The 13,927-nt window shown below is 36.7% G+C and overlaps 1 protein-coding gene across 1 annotated transcript in view; it reads left to right on the top strand.

Moving 5' to 3' along the window:
- Nucleotides 1–13,666, top strand: part of LOC139118073 (uncharacterized) — a 17,761-nt gene extending 4,095 nt beyond the window's left edge. The window contains exons 3-12 of the mRNA XM_070681368.1: nucleotides 1,125–1,169; nucleotides 4,929–5,039; nucleotides 5,370–5,480; nucleotides 6,627–6,740; nucleotides 7,223–7,328; nucleotides 8,040–8,173; nucleotides 10,632–10,833; nucleotides 11,536–11,664; nucleotides 12,948–13,158; nucleotides 13,510–13,666. Coding sequence (XP_070537469.1) covers nucleotides 1,125–1,169; nucleotides 4,929–5,039; nucleotides 5,370–5,480; nucleotides 6,627–6,740; nucleotides 7,223–7,328; nucleotides 8,040–8,173; nucleotides 10,632–10,833; nucleotides 11,536–11,664; nucleotides 12,948–13,158; nucleotides 13,510–13,666 — 1,320 coding nt within the window. The remainder of the gene's footprint in view (nucleotides 1–1,124; nucleotides 1,170–4,928; nucleotides 5,040–5,369; nucleotides 5,481–6,626; nucleotides 6,741–7,222; nucleotides 7,329–8,039; nucleotides 8,174–10,631; nucleotides 10,834–11,535; nucleotides 11,665–12,947; nucleotides 13,159–13,509) is intronic.
- The last annotated feature ends 261 nt before the right edge of the window (nucleotides 13,667–13,927 follow it).

Below are 13,927 nucleotides of genomic sequence, written 5' to 3'. Positions count from 1 at the left end.
TACATACATACATACATACATACATACATAGATACATACATACATACATACATACATACATACATACATACGTACATGTATGTATTGAACCACTCTTTTTTTTTGGAGTGGAGATTTAGCCAAGAGGTTCTCTCTGTGGCCTCTCCGCTAGGCGACTGATACCGTATGTTGTGGGTTCGAACCCGATTGAAAACTAGCCGTATTGTCTACCCTGGGTTGGCAACTTTGCTGGTAGACATAATTGTTCCCCAGGTTATCTTTCGCCCAGTTAAAGTGATGAAATTCGTTTCTTTGCTTAGATAAAGTGTGTATGTGCGATGTATGATAGTGAGCATGCATGCTTGCGTGCTTCACGAACTCTATAACGTGTGGAGCGGTCTCAATAAGAAAATTGTAACAACTTAGCCGGCTATTGAACCATTCTTTTTTGGGAGTGGAGATTTAGCCGAGTGGTTCTCTCTGTAGCCTCTCCGCTTGGCGACTGATGCCGTATGTTGTGGGTTCGAACCCGATTGAAAACTAGCCGTATTTTCTACCCTGGGTTGGTAACTCTGCTGGTGGACATAATTGTCCCCAAGGTTATCTTTCGCCCAGTTAATCCGATGAAATTCGTTTCTTCGCTTCGATAAAGTGTGTATGTGCGATGTATGATAGTGAGCATGCGTGCGTGAGTGCTTCATGAACTCTACAACGTGTGGAGCGGTCTCAGTCAGAAAAAATGTAACAACTTAGCCGGCTATTGAACCACTCTTTTTTTTGGAGTGGAGATTTAGCCGAGCGGTTCTCTCTGTGGCCTCTCTGCTAGGCGACTGATATGATGCCGTGTGTTGTGGGTTCGAACCCGATTGAAAACTAGCCGTATACATACATACATACATACATACATACATACATACATACATACATACATACATACATACATACATACATACATACATACATACATACATACATACATACATACATACATACATACATACATACATACATACATACATACATACATACATACATACATACATACCTACCTACCTACCTACCTACCTACCTACCTACCTACATACATGTATTATTTTTTCCTAATATTATTTTAATTAGGACGGACATTTCTCTGTATGTTTCAGGACACTCCAGTAGGGGATGTTATTTTTGCCTTTCCTCATGACCAGGTAAGTGTATTTAAATTAACCGAAAACTGAATCGAAACATATGGCGAAGGATATTTGCTTTGAAGTGAAAAAGTGAACAGTGTCTATTTTGAAAATGATATGTACAAATTTTTTGAAGAGTATCTCTCCGAAATATACTTTCTCACTATTTCTCGAATTTTTACACCTTTTTGCCCTTCAAAATTAATAATTACAACAATTGTAACAACGTAAGAACAACACATCAACAACTAAAACAATAAAATAATAATAATAATGTATTATTATTATTATTATTATTATTATTATTATTATTATTATTATTATTATTACAGGTTTAGGGGCTATAAGTATTATATAGAAATCTAATAACAATTCATTGAAGCTATGGGAATTCTGACAAAAAGGTGATGTTTATTTTAATTTTGTCAAAAGGGGTGATTTATAATTGTCGTAGGCCTATGTATATTCTCTCCGCCCAGTTAGGTACGGGGTTTCTTTTGACATCACTACCCTTATATTCATATATATTCATATACTTACAAAACCAACAGTCGTTGTGTCTGGCAGCGCGTGCTCACAGCTGCTGAGCTGCACAGCGTAACGTTTGTTGCAGGCCCATCATGGCAGTCGTGAGCGCCTACAAACAAGGCACAGCGACTTTGGAGAGTCTATGCCAGTGGAATGTTCAACGTATCTTCAGCGTGGCATATGTAGTTGTGGCGAAAACCATAAACCCTCTCCCTGTGCTGACGTTGTTGGGTTTTATTTTGTTCATGTGCATTTACTGTAAGCAATGGAGGAAGTTTTGGGATGGAAATAGAGCAAAAGCATGAGTTTTTCCGCGAAATCTGTGCTGAAAATATAACTTCAAGCATGCGCACTCGTTTGCCAGTATAGTCTGCCAATATGAGCAGGCGCAATTGAGTCTACTTGCGTGTGAATGTGTCGTCTGTACACTACGTCTCGTGCCATAATCATGTCGTTGAGCTTTGCATGTTGACAGAAACTGGAATTACTGCAGAGAATACCTTTCAGGACATCACATATGAGTCTCTAGTTAACAAGTAGGACGTTTAGGAAATGCTTTCAGAAAGTTCACGCCGCCTGTGGCCATTTTGTGGAGTATAAGCTTATAGGCCTACATACCTGGAGCGTATACAGTATTTATACTGTACATATTGCCGATTGTATGCGATGGAATTTTGCGTTTCACGTCGTTCAATCGTTCAGATGGAAATGCCGCCCTTCTCCAAACTTTGAAAAATTAGGGTGACAGACTTTGGAATGCTAACTCTTGTATAACAATGACGTAATTTATTGAGAAGACATTTGTATTCGAGCACGGCAACAGTTTTTGATTTGAGAACTCTCATCATGTCGGATTCACTGAAACAGTGGGTATTCAAGAACTTTTTCCTATGTCCATGTAGCACTTGTGCAAAAATAAGCGAATCCACAGGCCTTTGGCGAATCAATAAATGCGTTTTTCACCAAGCTGAAAGGTTGAAAGATGCGTCCGTCACTTTGGGACGAGCTAGATAAATGCAGTCAAACCCAGCTGGGCATAGAAATTTGCCTTGTATGACTTAGTTCTGGACACGACCGGCCGTGACGTGGAACTTCGCAACAAAGTTTCAATATCTGAACTGACGTACTTGAATGACAGGCACAGGAAACGATGGCCAATAAAAACGCATTCTCGTTGCATTTTGATAATAATGTATCAATCACAACGACACGGAAATTATGCCTTTCCCAACAGAAGGGCCATGGTCTATTTTTAGCCCTGCTACAGTATGTCTTAGTGCTGATGAAAAGGCCATATTGTTTTCATGTTGTCATGGCGACTTTTAAAATTTGCATACAACTCTGAGAGTGAAACGTGTTCATAGGTCACAAAACTGCCACTGTCGTCAATTATACCTGTTTCCTTGGGTATAAAGGTGTGCAAGTATACACATCAGAATACACATCAGGGCAGAATCTTGTAAAATACCCCTCTCTTGTCTGGTTAACGAAAGAAGATACCCCTGGTCTAAAATATGCATGGACTACCAGCCGCTGGGCTACTGACTTCAGAAAATGGTAGCCCAAGTGGACTACCAGGGAAAATAAGTTAATTTTGAGCCCTGAGCAGTATTAAACATGAAACATTTAACTTGTAATATTTCCCCCTTGTTTTGGCCTGCTGGTTTAAAAAAATTGTTTAAAGGTATACAGGCACCATATTCAAATTTAGCCATTGCTACCATGGAAAGGGGAGATCTAGTAAATCATAGAGTTTATGGGGTCACGCCAGGTCACACAAAAAGTAATGTACCATTACATGGCCATAATTGTACTTTAGTTAAACAATCAGAAATAATTTGTCCTTATTATTCTTCCTGGAATGAGGCAAAGAAATCAAAATAAATCATAATAAAATGAACATTAATATGTCGTTAATTATAAATCCATAAAATAAATAAGTACCTGTGAATTATGTTTAAAAAAAAAAAAACTGTGGGCTACTGTTCCTGCTTGTGATAAATAATGGTACACTGGGTGATAAGGGGAATTGGGTTCGCATACTAGTAGAATTACTTTTAGCACATAAAATTAATTTGAAGGCATGAACTTAATTCGAGGAATGCTTAATAAGTTAGTACTATACTATATAACACTTATTTGGGATGGCTGCATGAAACAAAATTAAAAATGCTTGAAAGACTATTTATGGTCTATATAAAATTAATTCAACACACTGAAATTAAAAGAAAACAATTTTGACCAGAATGGCCCCAATATACATTATCTTTATTAGTCTTCCTAGAATGAAGGCAAAGAAATTACAATATTATAAAAGAACAAATGTTAAAAGTTGTTACTTAGAAATCCACAAAATAAAGAAAAAACAGTAAATTATGTTTTAACATAGATCCTCTCAAGGGTCTATGGTTTTAAATAAAAAAAACTGTGGTTACCAAAATGGTTACCATGGCAACATAAAACAATAATGAACATGGAGTTCATGCTGTGATAAATACACTTAGGAGAACATTTGCATAGTAACTGGAATTACTTTTTAATGGAATTTGGAAAAAATTGAAATTTTAAAATGCAAATAGGTTACTATGGAAACACAGGGCAGTAAAAATAGATATCGTATTTTGTCTGTCTCCCAAAATATCCCTTTGGTATAATATTTCTGTTGGTTACTGGATCTTTACACTGGATATTTGGTCTTTCTAACCCAAAATATCCCTTTGATATAACACATTCTGTTGATTACTCGATTTTAGGCGGAATCTTTGAAAAACTGGTAAATTTTACTCCTGAATGGTTTCCATGGAAACATCTCACATTAAAATGAGTGTGATTTTTTGGTGTGCTACCCAGAAAAACCCTTATTATCAATTTTTTACATCAATCAATAGTTCTTTAATAGGAATTAAGGAAAAAGTAACATTTTCAATCCCAAAATAGTTACCATGGCAACTCGAAACATTAAAATAAGTCTGGTTTTTGTGTTCTCTGACCCAAACGACCTGACCAGATAATTTTCATATCAATAAAACTAACTTTTTATGGGATATTAGAAAAACTAAAATTTTCAACCCCTAAAATAGTTACCATGGAAACATGGGGCAGTCAAATCGATATCATATTTGGTCTTTTCGACCCAAAATACCCTTATGGTGAAATTTTCACGGAACTTAAACCTTTTATTATTCGTGTTATTATTTCTATATAATACGTATATTAATTATTATTATTATTTTGATTGGAATCTTGCAGAGTGTCAGAACTAGCAATACGATAAACGAGACATCCGGCTCAGCAAGAAATTATTCAAGTGTATCTCCAACGTTTGCAAGTGCGTTTGTACAAATAACAGATGGAAATAAGGTTAGCAGATTTAAACAAATCTGCGCAATATTTGTCCAGTTGATGCACTTACGCAGACGTTCAGGCATCATTGACACACGTACTGATTCCCATAAAGATATCACTGCAAAGTCCACACATGTCGAAGTTTTTACATACAGAATGTTTGTAACAAAGTGTCAATTTTCCATGAGGGGGAGGGAAAGAGAGGGGATGAAGAGGTGGAAGAAAGGAAGGATGGATGGATGGTTTGATGGATGGATGGACGTGTGTATGACCAAACAAGTACAACCTCTATACACAGTAGTAGGGTCAAATGGAAACGGTTATTTTTTATATTCCTTACATCAGAATGAGCGATTTACAGTAGACTCAGAAACGGGTAACATTTCTGTGCAGGGGTACCTTGACCGCGATATAGAGCCTGAATATATCCTTGTTATTGTGATGAAAAATTATCAGGTAGGTTCTCACGATTTCCTGTCATTTTCATTGCTTCTTAGAAAAGAAAAATGCATATCATTCCACAGTCCATCCTTATTATTGTACAATGTACACTAGAAAAAAGCAGTGTCCATAATAATAAGATATTAAATACGCCATTAATCATAAAACATTTCTTGACCTTAGTCCGCTTAAACCTAGTCTTTGTGGGCTATAACTTACACATACACAGGACTGCATAATATAAGCAGGTTACACGAAACAAAACATATCCTTACAAGTTTCTTAATACGTTACTGTAATTTAGTAAAAATTACAGAGATAACCAACTATCACCTGTCTTGACAATAAAAAGAAATGATAACGCATTGTTAAGCGTGATTACATAAAAGTGTTACAGAGCCAACTATCGAGAAAAAAGCTTTCACAAATCAGATATTTTCAATCTGCCTAGCTGTGAATATACCCTTAATTATGTCCCAAGCCAAGCAGATTTTTTAGCATTAATATCATTCCTCTACTTTCAAGTGCTTACAGAAAAATATATACCATACTTGCAAAACCTCCGAAATGTAACGTTGTTCGAAATTATTGGCTACGATACTATATATACATACCAGAAGTGAACATTGTATATATATATATATATATATATATATATATATATATATATATATAATATATATATATATATATATATATATATATAAACAAATTACTTCAAGTACAAAGTAATGAAATCTATTACTTAACTTTCATGCATCTTGCAATCTATCTGAGGATTTACATTACAAGATGCATGAAACTTAAGTAATAGATTTCATTACTTTGTACTTGAAGTAATTTGTTTATTTATGACGCTCTGCTTTAGCATCGAGCACTGTAATTTCCCACAAGGACATCTGTATTCTTCGATATATATATATATATATATATATATATATATATATATATATATATATCGTTCAATTACTTCGTAAAACGTTCCATACATAAATAGATGGTATGTCAAGTCATAGATAAATACTGCCGACATTGCGCTTTTTGAAAATTTCGATTGGATTCGGTGCCCTTAGTTGAAGATGCGATATTATAAATACTGGGCTATTTCCAATATGAGCCATTATCTTTGTTCTATAAAATGGGATGCCTTTTTCAACACAGGACGATAGCCATACTCGATGTACTCTAAAAGTAATTCTTGAAGATGTGGAAGGATGGCCGCTGTACTACAATGAAACGTGTGAGATGCCAACGAGGGAACCACGACAAGGATTGGTACGTAATCACAATTCTTTAAATTTTTGGTGAGTACTGATATTATTCTGGACTTTAAGGGACCGGTATCACAATGCCTACAGTCAGTGGCGAATGACGGTCAAGTAAATTCTACTATTTCCTGAAATAGACGAATTCATTTTTTGGCGTACTTTCAATTTTAATGTTAGTTTTAACTCAGATATTGTATGTTTTTGTACTCACCATTCAGACTTCGACGCAATTTGTGCATTTGTATCTCGAATTTCAAATTCGTTTTTGAATAAAAGTTTGAATAAAAGTGGATGTTGCATCTTTGAGTTACAGCTACGGACGGTACCAAATCTAATCCCCCATAACTACGTCCGCGGGGACTAATAACGATAAGATGTATATTATAAGCTAAAATGTGATTAACGTATTATCACAGTTACTTCAAGTAGAGTAAAGGTGATATTATGAACAAGATCTGTTTTATTTTGAAATTTGTGACACATTTGCAGGATATGCCGATTGCGTTCTACTTTGGGAAGGCAAAGTTGCCACTTGAAGTAATCTCACCAAGAATCAATTATGAAGATTTCAAGACAGATTCTGATAATGATAAGTGTAAGTCAAAATGGAAAAAAAAGAAAAATTCCAATGCCACCTCACCACTTTGTCAGATGTTTTTGTATTTCATCTTTGCATGATCTCAAAAGTATTTTGAGGAATGCACGAGACAACTGGGTTAAGGAAATGTATTTGTCCTGCTGAATCTTCAATAGTACCACAGAAAACAAGGATATGTCATGTGCGTTGTAAAATGTTATTGGATTTTGTATTTTTAAGGTTTTATCAGGGCATCACAGTAAACAATCTTTTCAGCTTATAAATACCTATATAAGCAACTGCATTAAATTTACAAAACTTTCCTCTCATCTGTAGCTAGTTCAAGAGAGTTTTCACTATTGCAAACTGTGTCGCCGATGGCGCTGTTCAAGTTGCACATTACGTGATTGGATATGTAATCACCTGGTCGTACTGACTTACACTATTATGCCAACGTTCATGAGAGTAGCTAGTTCATGAGAGTTTTCACTATTGCAAACTGTGTCACCGATGGCGCTGTTCAAGTTGCACATTACGTGATTGGATATGTAATCACCTGGTCGCACTGACTTACACTATTATGCCAACGTTCGCGTACACTTGTAAGAATGCAAAATCATTCAAACAAACCAATTGAAGAAAAACTGACTGATAAATTTTGACACGTTTTCACCAAACTTAAATACTCAATAGGTATCGTGTTACTCTTGTAAGTTTCTGTATTTTTAGGTAGGTTTACAGTGTTTGCCCACGTACGTACGAGTTACCCCTTCATGAACTTTAAAATTCAAGTATCTGATGGTGAAATAAAAGTGAAGAGCTCGGGCGGTCTCGAAATAAATACCAGCGTATATTTGGAAAAGGTATGACTTTTCTAGTCGTTATTGCAAGAAACCAACATGCATAGGTGAAGACGTAGCGCACTTACTTTGCGTGACGTTGAAGATCGGGAGGGGCAGAATTTTCTAAGATTTTCTCACAATTTTCGAAGCCGGTTATAGTATATTAAAGGCAAACCTTACGTACTATATAAACAAAATACATTATTTCCTCATCTGTTCCCCTTATATGATATTAAGATGGCAAGCATATATTTAAGTCAAAATTGTAACGTCGGCGACTACCAAAGTGTATTATTTTTCACATATGGCAATGCATACAGATAGAGAGCAATAGCTATGCAAATAAGCAAAACGCTATAGCGTTAAATACTCACGGTAGGTACACTTCAGCTATGATTTGTGGGAGAGGGTAGCTGAATTTAGTATTAGCTGAACCCCCTTCCAATTCAAACTCCCGACACTTCGTCTCGTTGTATTTATAATAAGTAATCTCGTTCTGACCGGAGGTGGAGGAACTAATCATTTTCAGCATATCTGGTGTCAGATATGAAAGCACGCACATATAGTTTTACATGTTAAATCAAGGTTACACCAGAGCAAGACTTGTCTCTGCATTCAAACGCTTTTTTGGCAGGTATCGCAAGCTGGTAGATAAATACAATATCTCTCTTCGACAAATGATTGCTGATGGCATTGGTGACATGGGGCCTTAGTTAGTGACCACTACCACAGAGAAACATGGACAGAGTAGCAACGGGTATTGTTTAAGGCGTGAAGTGGTTACGTAACCAATCCATGTTCGCCTCGCCTCAGGTTGCTCTCGCCTCTCTTTTCCGAAGAGTGCCGACCATGCATCCTTCGGTAATTTTCGGATTTTCGCCAATTGTTAAGCGAAAGTATGTTCGGCAAAGTTTGTGTTGTTGTTGTCGTGTGGTGCTGAGCGGAATTGACGTGCTGGCGAAAACGGGAGTGTTTTGAGCTTCAGGAAAGTGAGTTTTACCGTTTTAAAAATTCCTCTCATATTTTTATGAATATATTATGAGTGTGTTTGAACCAAATTTGAAAGTCTTTTATCGATACTGTCTGGTTTTACTCAATGGTTTACGGTCAGTCAAACCGTCGATTATATGTGCGTCAAGGAAGAACATGTTTATGAAACTGCTGGAGTGTTATGTTTGATTGTCGTGAAGCAGTGTTTCTGGCCTGAGAGCTCACAAAGTAACTATGGTTGCTACGCGACTGGCAGTACGATGCCATCTCGTCGTATTTTTCGCATAATCTCATGTAATTATCAACCACAAACAAAGCCTCCAAAAAGTTTAACACCTTTGAAGCTCATTTTAATATGAAAAGCCAATAGTCTACCGAGACGACCATGGAACAAAAGGCATGCAAGCGTTACGACTCTGTGTATGTTTCTCTGTGCCACTACGTATCTGACTTACAGATTGATATATGGCGGGTGCCACATGTGGGACAGGATGCGTTACTATTTTCGAAACACCTGACATCACTTCTTGGTCTTTTGGCCAGAGGTCCATATATCTTTCTTTCATGAATTTGACTTTGTTTGTGTACCGTCTATTTACTGTCTGTTCTGTGCTGTTTTGTGTCTATGTTTACAACTATTGTCTTACAAATTATGACATAGTGTTATTGGATTATGGATTGGTATGATTGCGATTATTTGAATATTGAATATTATCGGATCATGATTAGCGTTCACCTTCGTGACATCTTAGTATTATCTCGGTAGCTACCTTGTATTTCCATTGATGGTAACACTACGTTCCACGGTGCGATGAACAAATTTCCACAAATAATTCGGCGCAAGACGTTGGACGTGTGTGACTTGTTATGAAAAAAAATGTCTCGAATCATATACCGCACAGGCTTTACTCTTTATCCTGCGAACATCGCTAACGTCTTTATTCCCTCAAGAAACTTTTTTAAGGTAGAATGCACTTCCGGGACAGGTACTTTGTCTCTCAAACTTTTACAACTCTTTTCTGATCTACTACAGTCGGGGGTTAAAAATCTTTCATCGTCTTAGATTTTAGAAAATCGAAATTCGATCGAATTTTATTTTTCTCCTTAGGGTTAACACAGGGATGGCGAGCATTTTAATGTCAAAAATCGGTAAAGCTTTGGTCATTTGTTTCTCTGGTAAAAAAAATTGCACAATGACTTTCGAGTTTTATTCTTCATTTTGAAAGAGAATGGTTGAAAGATTCTTGTAGGAAATTTTAGCAAAAGTTTAAGTCTTTCACTTTCGAGGTAGATATAACCTTAATCTCCGCGTTAGCTGTCTGATGCAAACCCTACGCGACACAAAATATCATCTTTATTGTAGCACGGGTCCCGGAACACATTGGTGAGTGTCAGCCTTATGCATTTTACACATGCGCAGTCTCGCACAGCTGATGTGATATGTATCAGGAAATATCGGCGTCTCACGCCTCGTCTTTCTTTCCAACAGGCAAATTTTCCTCCAAATGCTTTGTACGATAACCGATGGTTCAACCGAACAGACTATGCCGGCATCAAAGCCTTTCCGCATGCATTATTAAAGGTAGACTTTAACAACATCAACACAAAATATTCTTCGATACCGATGCATGTCACAATCTATGGAGCGGGTAAAAAAGTGCTTTCGACTGACGTTTTGATAGACTATATAGGTAAGCATAAGATATTGTTTTAACTAAGGAGACAAATGGAAGAAGGGCTTATTGAAAGATAAAAATGACCTAGAAATACAAAACTCTAAGGAGAAGAGCGACTTAATCAACTTTGACATACATTAATACAATGTCTTATGTACCACCTGTAACAATGCCAACCATTGAATTTTGTGATAATGACGTCCAAACAGTGATGCGTCAAATACGTAATGGGTTTATGGAACTAAGTTGGTAGGTACAATGATTACAATAGTTATCGGAGTTTACAATCGGTATTCAATAGGATGTGTACTTCCAAATTAGAGACATTGAAAAAAGATTACCTTTATTGCACAGAGCAGAAAAAAACGACACCGGCAATATAAGTGAATCGTCGTGTAATGTTATGTAACAATGCCAACCATTGAATGTTGTCAATGATAAACGAAGATGCGTCAAATATTTTGATGGGGCTAGGTTAGTAGGTACTCGTGTGTTCAATGAATATTAATCGGAGTTTGCCTTCGGTATCCAATTTTGTAACATTCAGTGTAGATGATCTTCATTGTATTCAGCATGCAAAGAACGACAATATAATTGAATCATCGTGTAATGTTATATTCTCACATGTTTCACGTGTTAAAAAGTAACTTTAGAAATATGTGATGTCTGTTAACAATTGATACCATATAATAAACGGTTTTTCTCTTTAATGATAAGGTTGTCCAGTGGGAAAATATGGGATGCGATGCGAAAAACTTTGTATCTGCAAGAATGATGCAGACTGCAGTGTATTTAATGGCGCATGTAACTGTAAACCAGGATGGTATGGACCTTCTTGTGATATCCGTAAGTCTACGTTTCTGTTTATGTAAAATAACAATATAGTTTTGCATGAAGTGAAAACATGTGCGTCGAATTCATTTGCACATATTATTATATTTCGACGGGAGGCATAGAGACGATAAAACAACGGGATTTGAGAGAAACGCAGCATTTTCTTCATTGTATGTACCTTTGCTGTCCCATTTGTTGTCAAAACAATGCGGTACTTTTGTATATAGAGATAATTATTGAAAGAGAAAGAAGTGAATAGGTGAGTAGGTTATTTTTCCTTTCCTTTATTCCTATTCATATCAGATTCTCAGTTGACAAACTTTCAGAAAGAATATGGTTAGTCTTACAATTACAAAATCATTCAGATTAATTGTATGTAAAATTCCCAAGTACTACTACACGTGGCCTTCATCGTAAAATCCACTATGTTGCGATTTACAATAAAGAATGGTCCGTTCATACTTTTTTCACTCTCACACGTCCTCTGCTGCCACTTTGTATCCCCTGGTAAAACCTACTCCGGTGATAGCGATAATGTTTATTCCTCGATGGCAAGGCCATCAATAAATTCATTTTCGTCTATTGCAATCCGGTCAAATACCCAGTCAAACGACAAATACTTCAGATCTTGACTACAAATTACTCTGCAAGAAGGTTTACTTCATGTGTACCCCTTGCTATGGCAGAGGCGAGTAATGACCAAGTTAGCCAAACAGGTAAAACTAGATAGAATGACATGAGAAAGATGTCTGGTACAGTTGACGGTCATACTTATAGGCCTATATTTTCTCACTATCTGTGAGTTACAACTAGATCGTAACGCAAATCTTTCCTCGCTATATAGCAAATGTTTCAACCAATCAAATGAGTAACCAACAACCAACAAAGCCGACAACCGACTTCCTCTCGATGTATTTCCGTGAATGTTAAAAGACCAGATAATCAAATTACTGATCGACGAAAATCATAGATTTAATCTATTTCGTGTATTGGTTTATTAGCTAATGTGAGAATGGATACTGTTCTATGAAAACATTTTGATAAAAGCAACACATGTAGTCAATCATATCGTCTGGTTACGACTTCGCCAGAACTGGTCAAATCTTGTTCGGATTCTGAAACCAATGCTGGGAGCATTGGAATCATAGTGTTTGCAAGGTTCCAGTGAGTGAATCTGATTCGAAAGCTAACTGCTGTGAATTCGACTTCCTGAATGTTTGCCAAAGACCACTGGTATAACATTTTCGTAGAAGCATAGTCGCTCCGGCATAATTCTTTTTTTATATATTATATAGCAAAACCAGTGGTTGAGATTTTGCCAAAGCAACTGTACGTTGAATATGGTACTGTAGCATTTCTGACGTGTAAGATTCACAATGTAGCGTTGCCAGAGGAAAACAACGAATGGATGAATAGGATCTCCTGGTCTCTTAACAACGAATACTTAAATCACCACTCATTGAATGCTACCAAGCATGACTTTTTTATTGATGAACACACTATGGGGTAGGTATATCGAAGAGATAAAATATGGCAAACGTTAATAAGCAAGCTAATGTTTCAAGATGTCTTCTTAAAATTTGTAGTTTTCACAAGAACTTCTTATTGTAATCTTTGAACTAGGATTGAAGTTTGATGAAATGAAATGGTCTACGTTTTATTGCTCGACATCCTGCTGTTTTTTGAGTTGGAAAATGTTACGTCTGTGACATTACATGAAGATCAGTGAATTCCTAGAAGAGTCGTAAGCAGGCCGTCTTATCTATGCTCGCCTCTACGTCGGATATCTCCGTGTCGTAGATTACTATATGGTGTAATCAAAAGCATTAAGCTGACGCCATGGCTTTATTTTTGCAGAATATCTGTCTTGCAAATCCAAGGAGGAGTTTCCGGAAAAACGACTGGTCAGTATGGATGTGAAGTAACTGACAAATATAATAATGTCTACGTCGCTTCCTCAACTGTTGCCACGGGTATGCATTTCTTTGGAGTTGCATTCACACACATAAAATAACTCAACGCAGATGAACTTGAAAGTAAGGGAGCGTTCAGTCATTATTTATTGCCGGGGATGGGCCGGCAAATCCAGCGAAGGGTGCTGGGGTTCATCTGAAATTAGAAAACTGCGATGGAGGGCCATTCCTTTTCAAAATAGCAAAGGCGGGTCATTGATTTAAAAAAAAAAAACTTCATCCCGTGAAAAAGCTTACGAAACTTGCCGGGAAATGACGGAGATTGTCTACATATTTTCTTTCTCTCAGTGTCTTAGAACAGC

The sequence above is a fragment of the Ptychodera flava genome, chromosome 19 (genome assembly GCF_041260155.1).
Source record: "Ptychodera flava strain L36383 chromosome 19, AS_Pfla_20210202, whole genome shotgun sequence".
In the NCBI taxonomy this organism is placed as follows: domain Eukaryota; kingdom Metazoa; phylum Hemichordata; class Enteropneusta; family Ptychoderidae; genus Ptychodera; species Ptychodera flava.
The sequence above is the reverse complement of the archived record's forward strand: the minus strand, read 5'-3'. Positions and strand labels throughout refer to the sequence as shown.